The 17,859-nt window shown below is 43.8% G+C and overlaps 2 protein-coding genes across 2 annotated transcripts; one reads left to right on the plus strand and one right to left on the minus strand.

Annotated features, from left to right (window-relative positions):
• The first annotated feature begins 174 nt into the window (after window positions 1–174).
• acad11 (acyl-CoA dehydrogenase family, member 11) lies at window positions 175–17,783 on the plus strand. The gene is made up of 20 exons (XM_076760985.1): window positions 175–380; window positions 510–609; window positions 1,139–1,264; window positions 1,400–1,561; window positions 1,667–1,831; window positions 1,910–2,051; window positions 2,178–2,299; window positions 2,498–2,604; window positions 3,041–3,152; window positions 3,653–3,730; window positions 4,161–4,299; window positions 4,617–4,724; window positions 5,561–5,659; window positions 14,388–14,457; window positions 16,016–16,101; window positions 16,244–16,315; window positions 16,585–16,739; window positions 16,895–17,011; window positions 17,305–17,414; window positions 17,508–17,783. The coding sequence occupies exons 1-20, from the start codon at window positions 259–261 to the stop codon at window positions 17,620–17,622; spliced, it is 2,307 nt and encodes a 768-aa protein (XP_076617100.1). The 5' UTR covers window positions 175–258; the 3' UTR covers window positions 17,623–17,783.
• On the minus strand, window positions 9,016–12,745 carry ackr4b (atypical chemokine receptor 4b). The gene is made up of 2 exons (XM_076760986.1): window positions 12,517–12,745; window positions 9,016–10,440 (listed from the first exon to the last, which is right to left on the minus strand). Exon 2 carries the CDS (start codon window positions 10,430–10,432, stop codon window positions 9,320–9,322), a length of 1,113 nt encoding a protein of 370 aa, XP_076617101.1. The 5' UTR covers window positions 10,433–10,440; window positions 12,517–12,745; the 3' UTR covers window positions 9,016–9,319.
• Window positions 17,784–17,859: the final 76 nt, after the last annotated feature.

Genomic DNA, 17,859 nt, shown 5'->3' on the forward strand with positions numbered 1-17,859 from the left:
AAGTGTTCCTATGTCATTAGTGGATTATTCCCGCAGTCTTTCGAGGATTTATGATGACTACCACATTATTTCTGTCCACTAGGTTATAAATTTTAAACGGCTGAATTTCTCTAAGGTATTACTATAATAATACAACGACTTCCGTGAGGACCTTACGTCAGTGTGTGCAGCCGTAAACGGTCCGACCTCTTCCTCACCACAGCAAAAGTTCAACTAACGATGCACCTGGAAATTATTAACCCACTCGTTAACTGAGACATGGAGGAGCAAACAACTCCAGTACGACAGCAACATAAATTCAATGTTGGTAGACTTTTTAGTTACCTGTCTGTTAAGTCACGGGTGTCAAATAATGACACACTCACTGTGAGACAGTACAGGTAAGAAGGGCAGAAGTGGTTTGTGTCACGGTTTCCTCGCGACGTCAAATGAGCAACTCAAAGCTAATATTGACCAATTTGTGTTTAGCTAGCTGATAACACGCTAACAGCTTCCTGTTGTCTTTTCAGCGCTGGTCAGTCAAACCCAACCTTCCTAATCCAAACCCCCTCAAAGAGCTATGTTCTCAGGAAGAAACCCCCAGGTGAGCTGCTGCCAGGTGCTCACAAGGTAAGGTCTGACCAATTAATAACTTGATAAAAACAATAATTAAAGCACTGGAATTAGTTTGCAGCACTGGTGTGTGTGTAGCCATGTCAGTTCACCAGCAGGGGGAGAAATTGAATGCGATTTGTTTGATTGAGATGTTCACAGAAATGATCAGAACTGTCAAGTTAAAGGATTGTCCATGTTTGTCTCAATGCCACATTAGACAAAAATACATGAATGTATTTCAATTAATATATGAATTTTTTTTGTTTTCTGGAAAGAATTTCAGCATGTAATGTACTAATTTTAGGTATACTAGACAAAGTTAAGTAAATTTGAATGATTGGATTGACTGCATTTTCTTTTATAATACAAATAATAGTATAATTCAAAGTAATGTGGAGCTTCCTGTGGATTTACAGTTACACGTGTGTCTGTGTAGGAAATTATTAGAGAACTGTGGAACCTGTGAAAAAAGGTGTTAAGACTCTCAGTCGGGGTGGCGGCATTTCAGTTTGAAATTGTGAGATCTTTGTGACTTTGTCTGCAGGTGGACAGGGAGTATCGGGTGCAGAGGGCCCTGTTCTCTGCTGGCTTCCCTGTGCCTCAGCCTCTCTTGCACTGCACCGATACTGAAGTCATTGGTACAGAGTTCTACTTGATGGAACATGTGAAGGTGTGTTTGTGCTACCGAGGCCAGCATGAAGTCCCTGCAGTGTAGTGTATTTATTGCTGTTTCGCTTGACCTTTACTGTATATTCTAATGATTTTACATCACATAGTAATCTGTGTTTATCCGTCCCTTGAGCAGGGACGTATATTCAGGGATCTTCGCCTCCCTGGAGTGAGTGCAGCAGAGAGAACAGCTCTATATGTGGCTGCCGTGGAGGTGCTGGCAAAGCTGCACTCACTGGACCTGGCATCACTGAACCTGGAAGGGTACGGAAAAGGACCAGGCTACTGCAAGAGACAGGTGAGAAAAGACATTGTACTCAATAAATCAAAATAGCTGTATACATCCTCTCTGGAAAAAGGGATCAGAGCTGTGACACTTAAAAGTGGCTTTCCGTCATTAAAGGTGTCCACCTGGACGAAGCAGTACGCCGCAGCAGCCCACAGAGACATTCCAGCCATGAATGAACTGTCTGACTGGTTGATGAAGAATTTGCCAGCCAACGATAACGAGGTCACGCTTGTCCATGGAGATTTCCGGCTGGACAACTTGATATTCCATCCAACAGAGGTAGAACTTGTCAAACGGTCGTTCTTACCAGGCTGCTTCATGGGAATGTGATGCTTTGAATGTGTTTGATGTCATTAGGCGCGAGTGATAGCAGTGTTGGACTGGGAGCTGTCTACCTCTGGGCAGCCCATGGCAGACTTGGCCTACTTCCTCATGCCCCACTACTGGCCTTCAAACCTAAACGTCATCAGCACAATGGGTAGCTTGAAAGGAATAGAAGGTATTGATATCAAATAGGGAGTATAGAAAATGGCTGGAATAGATGGACACTGTCCTCTAACATCTTTTGTAGGTTTTCCATTAATTGTTGTGCCTTTTCTGTCTCCTTTGTCCAACCATTGAGCAGGTATCCCAACTGTGAATGACCTGATCTCCATTTACTGCCAGTGTCGGGGGATCCCATCTGCTTTGCCACAGTTGAATTTCTACCTGGCCCTGTCTGTCTTTAAGATGGCGGGAATAGCACAGGTTTGTACCCACTTAGATATACAAAATTCTGCTGCAGTTTTATCCATATTTGCCCTTTTTTTTGATATACATACAGTTATTCTAACTGTAATATTACATTTCTAGGATGCTTAAAAAGTCTAAGAATGGATTGGATTGTTCTCTTAACTGTAGAGGGACCCAGACAGGTAAATACCATTTCCCATTTTTATCCATCAGGGGATCTATGCACGCCACCTACTTGGTAATGCAAGCGCCCCCAATGCAGCTCAGTTCGGCCAGTGTGTGGAGCCCTTGGCTAAGGTTGCCTTGCAGCTTGCACAGAGGTAACCTGCAGTTATGGCTAACAGAATTACATGAGGGTTGTTGATCAATACAGTGACTCAACCATTATTTTTAAAAGATGCAAGATGCTACAAGTGGCAGTGTGACTCATATCTGCATTTCTGGTGTATTTTTATCCAAGTTGTCACAGACACTCACTGAGTTTGTTTGAGGTTGATGAAAGTTATTGACTGTTAAGAAGTATTTATTTTAGTACTGTGTGTTTATGGGGTAATGTAAGCATTAATAGCATTTGACAGTCCAAACATTCTGTTATTAACAGAATTTTATCTATCTTCAGTGTTTTTGTTAGCCACTAGACAGATTGATTCCACCTGCTGACTAAACTTCAGCCAGCAACAGTTGGGATTTGGCATCCAGCTGCTGCTTCTGTTATTCCCTTTGGCTTTTTAACACGTGAGATGTGATTCTTGCCAGGTCTGTCACAGGTCCTACAGAAGGCGGACTGTTCCTGCAGACAGCTAAAGGTCAGGCTGTTCTGCAGCAGGTCAAAGACTTCATGAGACAATACGTGCTTCCTGCTCAGGAGGTCAGTGCCAAGAACTGCCAGGAACAGAAGAGAGATTTGTTTGCCCAGACGGACTTTTAACTTGCAGATGAAAGGATCTGACAGAGCCCACCAGTTCATTCATGCAGTCAGGACTAATTCATTTGCGCGAGAGAACAAGAAGTCTCTTGATTATGCAAATTATTTTGCACGCAGATTCATCACCATTGGTTTGGCATCATGATGGTCTTAGTGCAGTGCAGCAGGGTGATGCTAAGAGATGGCTGCAAATCTTGCTTGGTTTTATTGTGGGAACAGCGGGCAGAGTGGTGTACATTTTGTGAAACTGAGCTACAGGTTTAACAGTAATTTAGTTTCTCCTGTAGAAATACAGCAGAAATAACTCCGTTAACACACTGCAAAGTGGGAGAAATACTTGTGAATTTCTTTTTATTGTACAAGTTCTGACTGTTATAGTGGAGGCAAAAGGAAATTGATTAATATTGGCAAAATTTTGTAAAAAAAAATTGTTTCTTCTTCAGGAAGTTGCAGAGTACTACTCCAAACACGCTCAGTCTCCCCAGAGATGGCACACCCCCCAAATAATAGAAGATCTAAAGGTATGCAAGGATATTTTTGTCAAATTTGTTACCTTCATTTAGTTTGGTGCTCACACATGGTGCTGCAAGTTACCGCTACTAATACAACATAAACAATGCAATCAAAGAACATATTACATTGCAGTAAATGTAAACACAGTGAAAATCACACAGGTTAGAGACTGAAAGGAAAATCTCCAAGAGGTATTACTTTAGTGTCAATCCAGCAGGTTCAAGGGCCACGTTTATTTCAATCTCGTGTAAACATTGCACCTCCCTTTTGAGTCAGCAGCACTCTGCAATCCATCATTAAGAGTTTAAATTCAACATATCATGGTTATTTGTGTCTGTGCTGATTCGCTCCAACCTCTTGAGCTCTGCCTGTCGTCACTAGCATCTGCCTTGAGATAAGCGTTCACTTTGCACATCCTCCCTGCGCGCATGTGTCCAGGTGAAAGCCAGGGAGGCGGGGCTGTGGAACCTGTTCCTGCCTGCAGTCAGTGGTCTGAGTCAGTTGGACTATGCTTACATTGCAGAGGAAACTGGACGCTGCCTCTTTGCCCCTGAAGTCTTCAACTGTCAGGCTCCTGGTAAAATGTCCTACATGGTGTCAGAGTGAGGTTCATTTTAGACGCCATGGACAGAATTATGGGTCACATGGCAATAACTAAAACAACAAAGACTAGATTCTTCCCCAAAGTCTGTTAAACATTCTCCAAATGTCAAATGTTCAGCCTTTTTTAATCATGTATTTTGGAGTTTAATCAGCTTAGACATGAAAATCTCCCAAATTGACCATTTGTCAGACGTAATAAATCAGTATGATTCAAATCCTGGAGCATATTATTTTCCAAATTCAGCTCATGATATTCCGGAAGACAGTGCGTGGTGTGATGTTTCCCAACAGATACAGGAAATATGGAGGTGCTCCACATGTTTGGCAGTGAGGAGCAGAAGAGGAAATGGCTGGAGCCTCTGCTCAGAGGAGAGATCCGCTCCTGCTTCTGTATGACAGGTACGTCCATGACCCATCTGCGTCACTGAAAGCGTTTCAAACATGTGCTTCATCGCAGAGGTCACTGCTTTACAGAAGACGGGACAAAGAAAACCTACTATATTCTCTATTTTCAGGGCAGATAGGAGTGATTGAAGGGGTGGTAATTTACAGTGTGCAGACTTGAGGGAGCATCTTGGAGCCATTACTCTAAATACCTTTCAAACCAATGATCTGCCTAGTTACGAGGTCCTGCTAAAGTTCAGTGCTCATAATATTTGTTGTGGTTTTCCTTCAACTGTTCCAGTGATGGTTGTGGTCTCAATGAGCCAGCTTAAACGTGGCACGGCTGCTACCTGCTCTGTAAAAGGCTTGTTTGGAAATTCTCCATGTCAAAAGCAAACACGAGCTCACTATGAGTAATTTCTCCCTGTTTTCCCCCCTTTGCTTTCCCCACTGCCTGGAAACAGCGGCGCGCTGTTGCCAGAGGTGATTACAGTGGGTGTGAACCTCCCCATGGTTTTTCGTAAACACAGATGGTGATTAGTAGTGTTGTGGAGGATGTTTTCTGTCACCAGTTGATTTATTACAGTCTGTTACGAGGAAAAGGAACCTCCATCTTGTGCTGATCAAGAATTGCTACTTCTGACCTTAAGAGTTATCTTTTGTGAAGTTGAAGTATGAAAATGGTGTTTTTTGACCTCTGCCTGTGGTTTGAGCTGGAATTTTGGAAAAGATAGAGCACTGGGCTGGAAATGTAAAACTTGTTAGCTTTAAGTCTCATTGCTTATTATCTTTTTGTCTGTGTAGAATTCGCATGCTGTGAGTTTTAAGTTGACCCGTGATCTCTTTCCCAGAGCCTGATGTGGCCTCCAGTGATGCGACTAACATGGAGTGCACTCTTCAAAGAGACGAAGACAACTACGTCATAAATGGCAAGAAATGGTGGAGCAGTGGTATGTCCGTTTATATTTCTATTCGTTATACAAGGAAAGAAATGCTTAATGCTGCTTCATTTAGGACTAAAAACGCTCTTAGAGAGCTTAGAACGTGTTTTATGTCCGTCACCTTAAACGCACAGCATGTCTTTTGTGTCTTCATTGTTAAACAACCCCCATTGCGGCTGATATTCAATCTGCCGTGACTCAGACAGAAAGTTCACGGACCAGGTAACATATTAAAGGTTCATTCACGTCATGTTTAGTCACGCTCACAGACGTCCGTCCTCACTTCCTGGCCTATCATCCAGCATTTCCTTCATTACCCTGGAAGTTAGAGCAGTGAAGTAAAAGGAAGTGAAGGGGAATGACACCACTGACAGACAGCCAAACGAAACACGCTCTTACCTCGATTTGTATTACAGACTTGTCTGTGCTTGAGCATTTTTGGAAACATTTGTGATACTGTAATTACACAACTTAACAAAACATAACAAATTTAAATTCAGAAATGTTACATTTGACACCTTTAACTCAAAGAATGTTTTTAAAGGAGAAAACCTGAAAAGCTCGTCGTCCATCATGTGCTCAAGCTTCTCGGAAAGAGGTGCTTTTACGTTGCGATAACAAAGCACTGCAGACATTCATGCTTACCCAAACTACCAACATATGGACAGCAAAAAAAAGCACAGATGACTCATACAGTAAGCATTATGTAACAAAAACAGCTTTTAAATGGCCTTGAAAGTTCTTAGATTCTCTTCACTCTGGAAAATCAGTCGCAGAGCGGCTGTGGATTTTCCAGCAGGAGGGACCAGTCACGCATTCAAACCACAGCACTTAATCAGGAGCCACTTTCATCGAATTAACCAGCCATCGTAATTGATTCTGGTCGGCTCTGTGAATTAGTTTGGTTCACATTATCTCGTTCAAACTATTAAAAAACATCCTTTGACATAGGCAGCGCTCTGCAAATGAAGTCACCAGCACTGTCAGATTAAGCCTCAAGTATTCACCATGTAATTGATGGTTTTCACATGAATATGAAAATGTCATATTAGTGTTTATGGATGTTGATCGTGCTCCTCCTACATGAGTGAGAAATATCCCAGATGTTTCCTCAGACCCAGATGTTGGTCTGGGGTTTCCACTCCCAGTGTAAAGGAAAACAGTGGCCTGTTGTTTTTGTAGTTTTTTTTAAATCTGCGTGGAAATTCCTGCTTGTTGTCAAAAACCTAAAGTGCTATTGTTTCCTGAATATGAGCAGAATTTCCTCCTTCAGATTATTGTCTTCATGAAGCGCACACCCCACGTCTGTCACATCGTTCTACAGTTAAATACTCTTTTCTTACCTCTCTTTCTCTTTCGCTTTTTTTTCCCCTTGAAGTCAACTTTCCATCAGCAGGGAGGAACCTGTCCTCTTCCAGCCTGAATACATCTCTCTGTTCGGAAAGAATGCTGATGTGTTCGTGGCTATTTCCATACGTGCTGTGACTTATTGCTGCTTTTGTTGCAAACTGTATTATTCAGGAGTTGAAACTGGAGGCCTCTGCAGAGAGTCATAATATCCGGACTTCACTGACACGATTTTAATGTAATGCTAAATGACATTATCTTAATTTACATTCCATCAAAGGGTAGACGTTTTGCTATTATAACACATTTTTTCCGAGAATCAAATGCCAAATATAACTGCCAGCAGTTATGTAACTGAAAATACGGGTGTTTCCCAACACACTGGCCCTTGGCAGCCTCAGTGGCACGTCCCCTAAAAGTGGATCTGTGAAATTGTTTATATCCGAAGAGCAGCTTTTCCCACAGAGGAGAGACAGTAAAGACATCACATTTATGGCTTTTATGCTGTTTTTGATTATCATAATGACACAGCAGCCCCCGCATTAGCTTGTTGTAGCTTTCTTTGAATGGTCTGATGGAATAGCCCTCTGGAAATGTAACTGGAAATAATGGCCTGTCCACTTAGATGAAAAATGTTGCCTTTAATCCGAATGCACCACAGAATGATGCAGTTTCCTTCTTTGTTTCCCCTGTTCCTCGACGTTGAGTAGCGGGATAGGTGGCTCTATACAGTAGATGTTGTCAGGGCAGCTGTGTGGTGCTGATGTGCTGAAATTATTCCCAGACTTGCAATCTTTAACTTTTAAGCCGTAGCATTTGTATTCGCATACACACTCACACAAGCACAGACGACGCACACATGTTTGACATTATCAGTAGTTGCTTGTGGAAGGATTCGTCGTACAATTCATTAGAATTTTGGTTTCATTCAAGCCAAGATGAGATCGCCAAGGAAAACGATGATATGATGTGGTGTTATAGTTACAATAATAATAATGTTAAGACACGAAATGCCTCCATTATTTGATCATTTTCTGTTTAAGAAAAGCCTGACGTAAGTTTGGCTGTGACGATAATGAATTAAATGGAAAGCAGAAGATGAAGAGTTTAATGATGGCTCATTAATACACAACGTGTATGTGGGGTCACACAGGAATGAAAAAACGCCTGTTTAATCTTCTGACACGCAAAATAATACTTGTTTTTTTTCCTGGAGACAGTCTTTCCTCTGCTCGGAGACTGTTTTTGAAACTGTAGCCTAAACTTTTGTGTCTGTAATCAGACACACACACACCTAGTTCGTGCATTGTATAGAGTCCAGCTCCCACGCATCCAAACTGTAAGCCATTACAGTGGAAAGGTCATGACTAACAGGTGTTGCACATGGAAAGAATGGTAAACAATGAAATGCTTAAGAGCCTTCGTGGTGGATCTTGTGATGAACCTGACCCGTCTCTGTCGTAGCTGCAGCAGTGTAAACAGTTTTGAATAAAGCACTGTTAACTCTTGGACTGTGGCCATCCAGCGCTCGGAGCCTCGATTTTGTATGTGGTCACTGTATTAGGTTAGCTTGAGCATAGTGTTATATGACGGCTTTGAGTCATTAGCAGCCTGGAGGGAGCATTTCTACACCATTAAAATGTTAAATCATTTCATAGAACTGTGGATCGCACTCCACTGCGGACCATTTGCTCTTTGAAGCTCGTATTACTGAAATAAAAAGAGAGAATAAAAACGCCAGTCACGCTTGAAGCCACTCCAAGGAACACGCCGCTTTCCTGTCTCCCCGTTTGACAGCATGAAGGGGTCCTTCATGCTGTTCGCTGTTTCATCTTTGCCAAATGTTTTTCTCCACAATGGGTCACCCACTGCGCAATCAAGCCATCCGTCATCTCTACCCAAAGCCACGGGATGCAATAAAATGCGATGCAGATGATCTAATGGAAGGCAGCGCAGACTGTAAGGTTGAAGTGGATTTGTCGTGAGCAGACAGAGAAGCACTAAGAGCATCTTGACTTTCAGCTGCATTTAATTGCAACAGTTGCTTGTAGATGCGCGTCACTGAAGATCTTTGTTCTTTTCTTTAACAAAATGCATAATTTATACAAAATACTTTGCCTAGCGGGTGCACATATACTTGCTGTATATACATATTAATTGCACTAAGAGTTAATATTTATGGTTATCATTGTCTATCTTTCATGACAGTAAAATAATACTAAACGTCTTATATGATAATAAACATAGAAGACAGAGAAAACAACACATACAAATGCAATTTTGTATAGGTGCTTACAGGGAAATGGGTACATGTTTTGAGTCTTAAATGGTGAAGGTGCTGGTGTCTTGGTCTTCTGAACCAGACTGGGATTGCGTTTGAGTGCGCATGTTGAGCGCAATCTCCACCGCCGGCTCCTCGTTGACGTGTCTCGGGTGTCTCCCAAGTCGCTGCCCAAGTTGCTTGGCAGCCTTGAGGACGTGTCCCCTGAAGGAGGACCCGATGAAGGCATAGAGGACGGGGTTAATGCAGGCGTGGGTCAGCGCCAGGCCCTCCGTGATTTGGAGAGCACGATCCAGGCTCTTGCTGACGTCACAGTCGGTCACGAGGATGTAGATGATGTCCATCGCTCGGCACAGCTTGACCACGTTGTAGGGCAGCTGGGTGAGTAGGAACACCGCCACCACAGCCAGCAGGACCCGCAAGGCACGCCACTTCCGGTCTCTCCGCACCCCGGCTGCCCGGCTCAGCGCCCGCCCTATGCAGCTGTAGCACACTACCATGACCAAGAAGGGTAGCAAGAATCTAAGGGTCACCTCCAGCAGCTCCAGGGCAGCCTTTGCTGGCCGGGCCATGCTGGGGGGGTAGATGGCTGTACAGGCCATCCTGTGGTGGGAGTGCTTCACTGTGGAGAAGACAAGTTCGGGAAGGCCAAGAAAGCTAGCCACGGCCCACAACACCACACACACCAGGAGCCACTGCCTCCTCATGCGCAGACCTGTCCCCGTCCTGCCTGTTGGATTGTGGGACACAGCACGGTAGCGATCCACGCTGATACACGCCAGCAGCAGCATGCCACAGCTGAAGTTGGTACTGTAGAGGAAGGAGGTGAGCTTGCAGGCAGCCGAACCCAACCTCCAGCCGTGGACGGCATCAGCCGCCCAGAAAGGCAGAGTGAAGAGAAGCAGCAGGTCTGAAATGGCAAGGTTAAGGATGCACACGTCGGTCAGGGTTCGTAGTCGCACCTTTGATGTGTAGACCACCACCACCAGGGCATTCCCAGCAAGGCCCACCAAAAGAGCCAGGGCGTAGATGACCGGGAGGAAGACGGCGGCAAAAGAGCGCACCTCCTCCTTGTCACAAACGCTGTGCTCGTAACTGTAATCATAGGTGTCATTTAAGCCGGAGTCCTCATCGTCATAATAGAAATCTTCCATGTTTTTTGCTGTAGTGACAAAAAAAAGAGAGAAGACTTTAGGGAAGCATTGGTTGTATTTTTAAAAGGGGAAAGGGAAAAATTCACTTTTAGTTTCACATGGTGTGATTCATGGGCTGTATAATCAATCCACTGCATAAAAATGTGCGTTATTTAACAGAATGGGAGCAACAGGAAAACCGGAAAAAGGGCTTCTTTCTTTTCTGCATCAAAGGAATCTCTCCTGCGTGGTTTCCCTAATAGCTTAAACCCTGTCTGTGAACCGTGTGTGGGCTTGAATAACCCCTGTGAACACAGCTCTGAGAGAAGAAGCAGACAAAAGACTCGCAGAGCAACTAATTACCTTTTGAATTCAGTTAGTTTGTATTCTGTTGGATACTGAGTGATCTGCAGACTTCAGACTGGCAGCATTTGGTTTAGTACTCCCCTTAATCTCAATCTCTACTCATTGATCAACGATAAGGAAAAAGATCAATATTCATCACAAAGCTGTCGTCTTTTCCCGAACGCAAGCTGCACTGGAAGCTGATAATATCAGCTGTGCATTATGTAGGGCAGCGTGTTCACGGGTGCAAACCTCTGATCTGTGAACTCATTCATCCACGTGTGCGCTTCCAATTTCTCTTCTGTCTTTTACGATTAGTGTCTGTTTGCCTGTGGGAGACAGTCAGAGCCACCATGACAGGAAATGTATTGAGGGAGAGATGAGGACGACACGAAAGTGCATCCGAGGTCTCTGGCCACACTCACATCCAGGATGTTGTTTTTACTGTATATGGTATGTGCTGTTTCAACAGGACAATCCCCAGTTGTTCGCTCCAGATGGAGATGCCGTGTCTGCCGAGGACTTGTAAATACAGTTTAGTGCGTATGTGGGTGTGCATGATGACTCTGACTGGCTCATGCTGTTTGGAAAAAAATAGTCTCTTAAGGAGCGTCACGATCAAACTGAGGTGGAAGTTTAAATAGTGTTCATATCAGATGTTTCGGGTTTCTCCGATTGGTTAGCGAGTGGAATTCATGGAACTGTGAGACCCTGCAGCAAAACACATTACGTGTCGGGTGATGTCATTCTTGGCTCGTGTTTTGCGTCTCAGGATGCATTTTTGGCAAATCCCACTCTCTGATGACAACAGTCGTTTTATGAAAAGTGTCCAGGTTTGTTATATAATGGGTCATTATCTCTGGTTTGGGAGGAGACAGATGTTCACTGGAACAGAAATATGTCAAGCATTCCACTGCTGTCAGCAGCTGCGCTTCATATGCAAGGGTCGCATGATAAGTAGATCTGAGCGTACAAAGGTACTTAAAGGCCACCTGACATGACATGACATGGTGTAATTAGATGTATAATTAAAAAAAACTAATTTGTGTGTAAGTGATGGTAATTGGAAATATTGTTTTATTTTACTGCTGTTAGAAACATTACTGATGTCAGAAAGCTTTAATAATTGTTATTTTATGTGTTGAAAAGCATGTCGTGATTTTTCATCATCATTTGGATCACATGTTGTGCGTTTAATGAATTTTATGTGGGAAAACTGGTATAAAAAAGCTAAGTGTGAGACAGCAGTCCTGTTGATCCTGACAGCCGTGGTATAAACTACACCAACGGTACTTCTAATAATAATAATTAAATTTAGTCAAATGACCTCGTGAGAAGAGGTGTTTTCAGAAAGGAAAGATTAACACAGGTGAACACGAAGTGGCAAACAGAGCCTTTAGCTTGTGTTGTTGCCTCTCTGTGGTTATAATGATATCATAAAATATCCCCAGAAGGACTTTGACTGTCAAATGAACCTTTGACGAGCAGATAAACATGCCACAATGTTTTCTATATATGTCATGGTGAAATGAGGACATGTAAAAAAAAAAAAAAAAGCAGTGAGCTGGTTTATTGGCTTCAAATTAACAAAACAGTCATATGAAATGGAATTCCATGTTCATAAGGTCCAGACTGAACTCCATATACAAAACACAGCAGTAAAGAATATCTGAGAACGTCCTTCTTGTGAAAGTTTGACTTATCTCATAGTTGATGAAAAAGTATTGAGTGAAGTGGTGGAGGCGAGCAGCTCGTCTTACCTTGTGTCTGTTCCCTCTGTGGGACGTGTGTGTGTGTGTTGATGATCCTGTTTTAAATCCCGCTCACACGGTTCGGTGTGTATCCTGAGGAGCGGCGGTATGCACCACAGGGCTGGAGGGACTGATCTCTGCGCCTCAGCCCGCCTCCTCCCCCTCCACTGCTCACTCTCCAGGAGCACCTCTCCTCACCACGTAGCTCTCCACGTACGTGCGTCTTTAAGAGTGCGCTGCAGGACGAGCCTACACGCAGAAATTCCTCGAGTCCTTTCGGTTTTTCTACAGTTCTCTGAGCGCACAAAGACGAGCTGCTCTCCAGCCTCAGATAAACTTAATCTCTCACGCAGGGAGTGTCTCGGTGGCTGCCCTTTGTTAATGTCTGAGCCAGAAAGGAGAAGAGAAAGGGTATAAAATAACCTCCCATATGGATTAACTTTGCCCCACTCACATGGGCTCGCTGGTTTGTGGTGGTTTGCTGGAAAACAGCCATTATTGGTTTGTTTGTTGTGTACATCTTAAACCAGCCTCGCTCGCATTAGCAAAAATTGAGCGGAACAAATGTTCTATTTCAGATGCCGTTAGCTTGAAATTCATGAATGACGCCTCAGTATTTTGGTCTCCTGGTTTTTTCTTTTTAATATTTTCTCATTCGAGCTTCCTCACGCTTCACTTTTTCTCTGCGTCTGTACATAAATGAACGGGACAAAGCGTCAAGATTTGTGAACACAAACAAATAAAAGCGTGCTTCCATACAGTCAGACGTCTTCTGCAGAGAAAAGGAGCCGGTGTTTTTGATATCATGCTGACATTAAGGTTTAAAAATAAACCAACAACAGAAATTGTTTGGTTGTCATGTTCTCTGGAAGGACGAATCGCTGGGCTGGGAAGGTTTGTTTTCATTCCAGTGGTTTTAGCACATGTACGGGCATGACTGTGACATGGCGACAGGCTCACCTCTTATCATAGACGACGGGACTTATGTAAGAGTTCAAAGGAAAACCCAACCTGCCCTCCAGCCAAACGGGCTTTCCTTCATGTTTGCGTGGCGTCGGGTGTCACAAGCAGAATTGTATGATGTGTGTTAAAACGTCAACAATCAGAGAGTTAACACATCTGTCAGATGGTGTTTAAGTGTTGACACGCACCCGTGCTGTGAGTCTCACACTGTGAGCATCAGTCAGAGACTCTTGATGTCCTGTCCGCTGCTGTCTGGTGTCCATATGTCCTGTCCTTAGGGGACAATTTTGCCAATCGGGCAGAAATATAAACAGGAAGGCAGACAATTGGTCATTCTGTCTGTGCCTTAGGGGTCCAAGGCCACATGGGAGACTGTCTGAGAGTGGACTCAATCATTGGAATTTCAAAGCATTCTGCATTTAATCATTATCACTCTGTGGACTTCAGCTGTGTGGTTGTCAAACATTTGGCCCATCACTTCATTTACACTGTATGTAGCTGCTGGGAGATCTTGTAAAAGTCTGCGTCTATATGATATTGCCCCCTAGTGGGTGTTTTGTACAGTATTTATATGTTTTTGCACACATAAAAGAAGCATTTTATCCCACAAACACTCAAATAAATCACCAGTTTCTCCCCCAATAAAGAAGATCTGCTCAATGACAAATAACGCCAAAGAATGCAACTCAGGAAACGTAAATCAGCTGTCTGTCTCAGCCGGCCGCTGCCATGCCGTTAATCTGTCGCTGGCTCCATCCACGTTCGCCGCTTCCCATCCAGAGCCCAGCTTTGTTTTCGGGTGAGGGGATGGTGAAGGACAGAGTCGCACTGTGAAGCCCTGTTGTTTTTCTAAACCACCAGACAGCAACAAAGAGTGACTTCACATGAACCACAGCGTTTCTGACTGTTCCCCGCAGGTGCAGGCAATCCCCAGTGCAAAGTGGCCATTGTGATGTGCAGGAGCGGATCTCAGGATGTGAGCAGCAGGTCAGTGGTGTGTTAGCAGTTATGCGGTGACGAATATTGGCGTCTTTGTGTCTTCATCTGGTGAGTGGGAATATACAGGAAAATGTATGAACTTTTCTGTATTTGCACCAGTGGTCAGCCCTCTGATGTCATGTTTTTAATAGCAGCTTTTATGATTCCAGGATTTTTGTTAGCAGTATTCCAGCTCAGGCAGTAAAACTACACTTGCATACACACATACTAGAGACAGTTTTCCCTGTGAGCCTTCCTCTCTGCCACCGCTCTAATGGGACCGGCCTTCGGTTAGGGGACAGAGTGTTCTCCCAGCACACTCTTGCATTTTAACACCCCTGCCTCGGTTTTCCGCCTAGACGTGGGGACCACATGGCGGAAGAATGTCTCTTGTTGTCACTTACTGTCAGTTAAAGGGAGAGTCGGCTGTGTAATTAGTGTTTTATTAGTTGAAATTCTTTTTACATCCCAGCAATCAATAAATCAAGCAGAAAATCTGGTGTTTGTGGTTGTTACAGGCTCATCCAATCATTTCATTCAGGCAAAATGACAATACATTTTCTACTGTGCTATAGTACATCGACGGTGTATTTTATCATTCATATCTGTGAAACTGAGTCGTTCTTCACAAGGCAATATCATTTTGGTGATTTTATTTTGGACCATTTTTATTGTCTGCTCTTTTTCTACCTCTCCCTTTTATTCTTGCTGTTTGAAACAAGTAAATTTCCCCTGCTTGCGATCAGCATAGTCTTATCCTACCTGCTTGCCTACCTATGTATGTATTCGTCGACCTGCCTGTGCACTGATTCCTCACAGCTCTGCAGATGTATTGCTAAAGCTAACAGCGAGCAAGTTGCACAAGAATGGCAAAAAATTTCCCAATACTAACATACCAGCCTGACAGATGTTAGTACCAGCCGTAGCCATGTTCGTGGTTTACATTCATTATGACAATGTGAGGTTGAGGTTGTTGGATATGATTAGCAATGAATATGATGCGCTGCAGAACACACACACACACACACACACACACACACACACACCCTGAGCTTGACATTCTAGTTAAGCAGCTAACCAGGCAGCACAGCACACAGTTGTTTCTGTATTTATTAAAAGAACCGGTCTTCTCGGCAGCAGTCGTCAGGCAGCATGTGTTCATGTGTTTGGGGAAGTGGCTTTCAAAATCAACCAATCCCAGCTTTAAATCTTGCATCTGACATGGAATTGGCACTTACCTTCTAATCCAAAGTTCATCAGTTACAAGCGTTTAAGATCCATGGAACAGACCTAGAAACAACCACACCCATGATATGTCATGCACTTTCTCCTTGTTTTGTCAGCAGTGTAACGAAACACACCCAACCGTGTTCACAAAGAGAGGAATATCAGTCAGGGCTGCAGATTCTTACCAGAGATGGCCACTGTGAAATGTGCCATCCGCAGAGCAGCATGAAAAATCCTAGTCAGAACGGTTGTTGTGGAATTATGGATTAAAAGAAAATATTAAAAGTGTGATCAAAGTGTATCATTCCTTTAAAGCTCTGCACGTGAACTTGTTCTTTAGGCATGGCCAGCACAGCATGATCCTCGTCTCTATGGACACACCAGGTGTAAAGCTCGTCAGGCCGCTCACCGTGTTCGGACAGGACGGTAGGATCATGTGTCACTGCATCTTCACGTGATATTCATGTTTTCCTGTTTTTCCTCAATATTAATTTTCCTTTTTGAATGCAAGCGTGACGAAGAGCTTTCCTGCCCAAATCAAGCCGTTTTCCCTTCTTTCTGTGCGTAGATGCGATCCACGGTGGCCACTTCGAGGTGCACTTTGAAAACGTGCGTGTCCCTGCCTCCAACATTATCCTGGGTAAGAGTCTGTGTCGCTGTGTGCTCCTGTTTCCACTTATTTACTCACATTAAGTCGTCTAAAGAGGCCTGCTACACCTATAAAACCATAAAAAATATGTTATTCCTGTCCTATTATTTTTTTATTGTGTTTGGACAATAAAGTTATACCAGCTTGGCAGTTGCGCGTATGAGGTCACCAGGCCAGAGGTATCATTTCCCTCCTGTGAGGATTCATGGTATCTGTCTGTTATGTCTCTGGGGTCTGTCCTCGGGTGTATGTGTCTCCAGGAGAGGGACGGGGATTTGAGATCGCTCAGGGTCGCCTGGGGCCGGGCAGGCTGCACCACTGCATGCGAGCTGTGGGCCTGGCGGAGCTGGCACTGGAGCTGCTCTGCCAGCGGGCTGCCTCCAGGCGCACGTTTGGAAAGAAACTGTATCAACATGTAAGTGAGCGTGCACAGATTCCTCTTCCTTTAATTTCAGGGCTGTTCTGTAACGCATCTTGAGCTCTGTCCTGCTGCTGACACCTAGTGGACAGATTTTGAAATGCAGCTTGAGTCAATGTGTTTTCTTCCCTGTCATGTGTTTGTATGTGTAGGAGGTTGTTGCTCACTGGATAGCAGAGTGCCGCCTCATGATTGAGCAGACCCGCCTGCTGACGCTGCATGCTGCTCATGCCCTGGACACACTGGGCAGCCGGGCTGCTCGCAAACAGGTAACACTGTTTTATACACTGTACCACACAGCCGCTATTCCATACTACAGACTGACTGTAACCAGTATGCATGACATATTTATCTTCAAAGTATCCTGTTTTTATTTTATTTATATACACAAAATCAACGTAATTAACCAGTTTATACTCACAGAAAATGCTGTCATAATGCTGTCAGATGTCAGGTGCCACTGCCAGTTAAGCTCATCGATGAGTGTGTAATACACTGTGATTTTTCCCGTTCACCTGATTTTTTTTGTTTTTCTTTTTTAACTGTTACTGGTGTTCCTTAGATTGCTATGATCAAGGTGGCAGCAGCCAGGATGGCCTGTAAGGTGGTGGACTGTGCTATGCAGGTGTATGGAGGCGCAGGTGTGTGTGGAGACGTCCCTCTTGCACAGATGTAAGTTTGCTTTTTTTTTTTTTCCCCTCTCCCCACACAGAAGGAGCATTAAATCCATCTCTTTAATGCCAATATCACCACATTCTTCCTCAGGTATTCATATGCACGGACCCTTCGAATCGCTGATGGGCCAGATGAGGTGCACCTCTCCTCCATTGCTCTTCTGGAGCTGAGGGATCAGCTAAAGAAGGCACAGGCTAAGCTGTGAAGTCATGGACATCACATGGCCACAATAACCTTCCTAATTTGCAATTTGCCTTCACAAAAACCTTTTTTTTAAACAAGGAATGAAGCCAATTTTAACGAGCTTTTTGTGGAAATGTAAGTATGGTGCTATCAAAATGCATTAAATGTAAATAACTGATTTATAATTACTTCTAACAGCCCACTTTGTTTAAAATCATCCCATTCGAAGTTATCATTGTCCACATTTTGTCTGATTTAA

The sequence above is a fragment of the Chaetodon auriga genome, chromosome 21, assembly GCF_051107435.1.
Source record: "Chaetodon auriga isolate fChaAug3 chromosome 21, fChaAug3.hap1, whole genome shotgun sequence".
NCBI lineage: Eukaryota > Metazoa > Chordata > Actinopteri > Chaetodontiformes > Chaetodontidae > Chaetodon > Chaetodon auriga.